General features: G+C 24.6%; 2 protein-coding genes across 2 annotated transcripts; one reads left to right on the forward strand and one right to left on the reverse strand.

Annotated features, from left to right (window-relative positions):
* Window positions 1–2652: 2652 nt before the first annotated feature.
* EIN_258130 (hypothetical protein) lies at window positions 2653–3165 on the forward strand (the record flags this gene model as incomplete). The annotated part of the gene is made up of 1 exon (XM_004183487.1): window positions 2653–3165. One exon carries the CDS (start codon window positions 2653–2655, stop codon window positions 3163–3165), a length of 513 nt encoding a protein of 170 aa, XP_004183535.1.
* A 672-nt stretch (window positions 3166–3837) lies between these two features.
* On the reverse strand, window positions 3838–4398 carry EIN_258140 (Rho GTPase, putative; the record flags this gene model as incomplete). The annotated part of the gene is made up of 1 exon (XM_004183488.1): window positions 3838–4398. One exon carries the CDS (start codon window positions 4396–4398, stop codon window positions 3838–3840), a length of 561 nt encoding a protein of 186 aa, XP_004183536.1.
* Window positions 4399–4799: the final 401 nt, after the last annotated feature.

Genomic DNA, 4799 nt, shown 5'->3' on the forward strand with positions numbered 1-4799 from the left:
AAACTCAAAACTGCTGCTTTCACTTTCATATTATCTGTAGAAAAGACGTTGGTTGTGAATACGAATAATTAATCAACAAGAGCAACACACAGAAATGTATATACATTAATATTTATTAAGATTTTGGTGGTTAATAAACAAAACTACCTATTTTTTCAAAGTTAAGAATGAACTGAAATTGTTTTTCCAAATAGTTTAATTCTAATAAATAAAGTTATTAAAAAAGTATTTTGATTATTTTTTATATTTTTAGAATAAAATTGTTTTGTTGAGAAATCAAAATATATTTTGCTCCAAAAATTCATTGAACTACAAACTTTGAATTGAATTCAATAAAGAATTGTCGGGATTGACAAATTATTTATTTTTTCAATAATGTTATTCACGTCGAATAAAAATAGTAATTTTATTATAATTAATACAAAAACAATAACGTAAACAATTATTATTAAAATTATAACAATTTGTTTATAATTAAATTTTTTTTATTGTTAGTTAATATGTAATAGATGTATATTCATAACTTTAATTTGTATCTTTTGATTATTTATTTTGATAATTAAAATGATCGGCGTCGATATCCAAAACAATAAATATAAATTTCTAATGTTTCCCAAAGGTAAAATATCTTCCATACAAAATTAAAATAAAATATAATGAAAAATTATCAACTTTGAATCAAATATGATTGAGAATTGATTGAAATAGGATTTGATAATTCTAAATATCTTTTATAACTTTATATTTCTTTGAAAATACTATATTTATACTATAAGTCTTTGAAAGCTAAATAGTTTTTAGTTTAATAAAAATATTATTTATTTTTATAATAATTTCCAAGTTAAATATGTCATATTTTTATTAAACAAAAAAACTATCAAAGTCTTAAATTTTTATAGTAAATAAATATAGATTTTTCAAATAATTTGAAACTATTAAATTAAAAATCTTTATTTCAATAAATTCTCAATTTTACAGTTACTAACAAATCAACACAATTAATACTTCTTTATTATTTTTTTAAACCAATAGTAGATGATTCTAAAAAGTATGAAAAAATGTTATATTATAACAATAACAACTAAAAAATCAAAACAATTAAAAAAATTGATATATTTTTAGAACCTTCACAACATAGAAATATATCGGAATATAAATAAACATAAATAATATTATTCTTTTGTTCAAATTAATTGTACATCATTTTTATATGGTTATAGAATTGTTATTTCCGATATTATTTAACCAATAATTTTAGTTGTGAAACATCTTAAATTAGAAACTTCATTCAGTTTGAATATGTCACAAAATATGCCATTCTCTTATAAAAACGGATCGACAATAATCATTATACACAACTTACTTGATGCAACCGATAACCGTTCAAGTTATTCGTTCAATTATATCTGGAGTATTTATTCTCTTAGGTGTCATTTATTCAGTTTGTATTTGTTATTTGTCGCTTGTCTTTTCATTTTGTTTTTTATTCATGTTTTTCAAACATTTTATCTTTCAATTTTTTAATATTTTAAATTTCAAGTAAATTGAAAATAATGAAATGATGATTTTGAACAAGTTTATAATAGTAATTTCATAAGTTATTTGCAGTCTTAAAAATAAAAATTAAATAACAAACAGGTATATTTCTTTGCAACGATATATTTACCAGTTATGGTCTTTTTTGAATCATTCGAAGATTTTGATTGTAACACACGAACAATGGGACTATTTATAACTGCTTGTTTAATCTTTCTTATATTTCCATTTATATACTTCACTTTTGCAATCAGACTTCTGTGTAAAAGAATCACAACAAAAGAAGCTGCAATTTATGTACTCATCTCTGTATTGGCACTTGTAGTTATGATTGTATTTACTTTCATCGAACCGATTGGTATTTTACCAGAATCATTTTTGTGTGAAAAATCAAGAGACTATGGAGGAGCAGCTGTTTTGGTCATTCTCGTTATCGGAATTGTCGCAGGGGTAGTGGAAGTTATCATTGTATTGGTGGTGGGATTTCTCTTTGTCAAATTGTGCGTTCAAAAGTTACAACAGCAACAACAACAAGTCCAAGAAAACCAAAACCCAATGAGTATTCAACTCGTTTAATAATTAATTTTATTGGTAAAATATTTGAATTTTTTGAATAGTTTTGTTATTAAAATTTTACTATATTTAATAATTAAACTGTTCAGTTTAAGAATACATTCTTGTGCACTTTAGATATTACAGAGACAATTTATTTTTAAGTTGTAATTAGTTGTAATATCATTACGTTGATATTATTACGTATCAATCAACTTCATTCTTCGTAAAACTACACAATATAAATAAAATGTTTGTGTTTTAATTTTGGCAAAATTATATTAATTAACCATTTACATGTATAATATTAAACTTTTAAAACAACCATAATTAGTTGAAAACATTAAAATTAAAATAATTTGCAATTAAAATAAACGTTTTTTAAAATAACAATATTTAGATATTTTAAAATGTGTAGTTCAAATATAAAACAATTACCAATTATAATATTATTTGAATAATTATTTAGTTTTGAAATAACACCAAAAATAAAATATTGTACCTTTTCAAAATATGTGTAATTAAAAAGTATAAAAGGATTCGATAAAAAACTTAAACGTAATAATGTCAATTAATGTTGGAGAATTCTTAAAATGTCTTGAAATCTGCAAAGAAGATGCAGATGGCAACCAACAACAGTACAATTCTAACATTTCCAATGTGAAACAGACTATCAACACTATACCCAACAACATACATAAAGTTAATTGTGACTTTGCTCCAAATAATATAAATGTTTTAGCGTTGGCTGACAATAACACTCCAAATAAGGCTTCTGCTGTTTGGTTTGACCTCAAAGATGGACCAGTTACATTTACTTTTCAAGCCAAAATAAGTAGTCAATCTACCTCACAATTTGGTATTGTCATTCAAAAAGATTCAAACGAAGCTCTTGGGGAAGTTGGTGAAGGATGTGGATTTAAAGGTATCAAGAATGGCATAGCTTATCAGTTTTTTGTTGGGACGAATTCAGACAACGAATTTGATTCTTTTTTGAAAATGGTTGGAGGAGATGTAATAAATAACGTGAAATGTGGATGTCATGAAAAAAAAGAAATACCCACAATGTTGGTATGATGACTGGCATGATTTTGAAGTGGATTTTAATGGCGTTACTTCTTCTATTAGTGTCGATGGACAAAGCCAAATATATACATTTTGGACTGATATGATAGACAAAGTGTTAAAAGGACAAAAATGGATTGGAGTAACTACTTCAACTGCTGAATATACTTTTAATGCTGAATTCAGAAACTTTAAAATTTTATAAGTAATTATTGCTTATTATTATTTATAACAACATTAATGTTTTAGTTGTTATAAATTTAAACTTCACATCAAAATGTTACAATTATAAAAATTATTATAATTTGAATATGAACCAATATTTTAAATTATACAGTGAGATAATAAAAACAGCTTATGTCTCTTTAACTGCTTCCACTTGCTTTTAAAGATTTAAATAATATTAATATAATATAATGTCTAGTACTGTTTACTTTGAAGGTTCAATATACCCCTTGAAGACTTTTACTGTTTGATGTGGTAATTTATTTTATACTTTTTTATTATAATGTTGTTAGTTAAAACTATAAAAAGATATGAAATGGTTTTTTATACCGGCTGAACACCAGTTTTTTTAAAATGTTTAATCAAATAACTTCGAAATAAATAATGATTATTAAATTATCGAACACAACATAATAATAATTAATTCTCTTCAAATATATCATCTATTTAAATTGCATTCTAGTTGTTGACTGCCATTTTATCATTTGCGATCTTTTTCAGTTTTTCAAAAAGAAAATTAATACCCACGTTGAATTTTGCAGAGCATTCGACATACCCCAAAGCACCTATTTCCATTGCCATATTAATCGCGTCTTTGGAGGACACAAACTTTTTTCCCACACTCTTTAAGTAATTTTTCTCATATTCATTTTCTTTCAAATCTGCTTTGGTACCAACTAAAAAAACAGGGACTGTCAAACTTTTCTTTCTAATTTCGTCGTACCACCACGTCTTTGTCCGCTCAAATTGGTTCCAGTCATTAATTGAAAAACAAATGAAAATACAATCAGTCGTTTCATAATACTGTTCGACCAATACAGTGTACTCAAGTTGCCCGGCTACATCAGTTATTTTTATATAAAAATGGTCGTTGATTGGAAGATGATAAATATCTTCTATGGTTGGGTTATACTCCTCAATATAAGCATTACCATTTAAACAACTGACAACTTGTGTTTTTCCTGATGCGCCTTCGCCAACAAAAAGTACGTTGAATTCTTTCTTTTGTGTTTTTAGCATTGAAAATGTGGATTTGATATTCAAAAGAACTTTGAATAAATTTAAATATGAAACATACAAAAAATAAAAATAAATTAAATATTTAATATAAAATAAATTGTTTAAATTTAAAAGCAGAGGTTTCCGAAATCCCAATGCTAATTACACACGTCACCATTTTATAACCATTGTGTTTTTTATAAATTCGTACATTATCGTACCACATTTTCGCAATAATTATTTTGGAAACAGACGATTAAAATTAAAAAATCAATTTTAATTAAAATAAAAATTTATATTACATTCCTCCAAGCTAGTCTTATTGAAAAGCTTGCCTTCTGGAATTGTTTTTCAACATATAGTTTAATTAATAATAACAATTCTATAAATAATAGTTAATTATTAAAACCAATATTTGGGAA

The sequence above is a fragment of the Entamoeba invadens genome, assembly GCF_000330505.1.
Source record: "Entamoeba invadens IP1 unplaced genomic scaffold scaff_1105074726677, whole genome shotgun sequence".
NCBI lineage: Eukaryota > Evosea > Mastigamoebida > Endamoebidae > Entamoeba > Entamoeba invadens.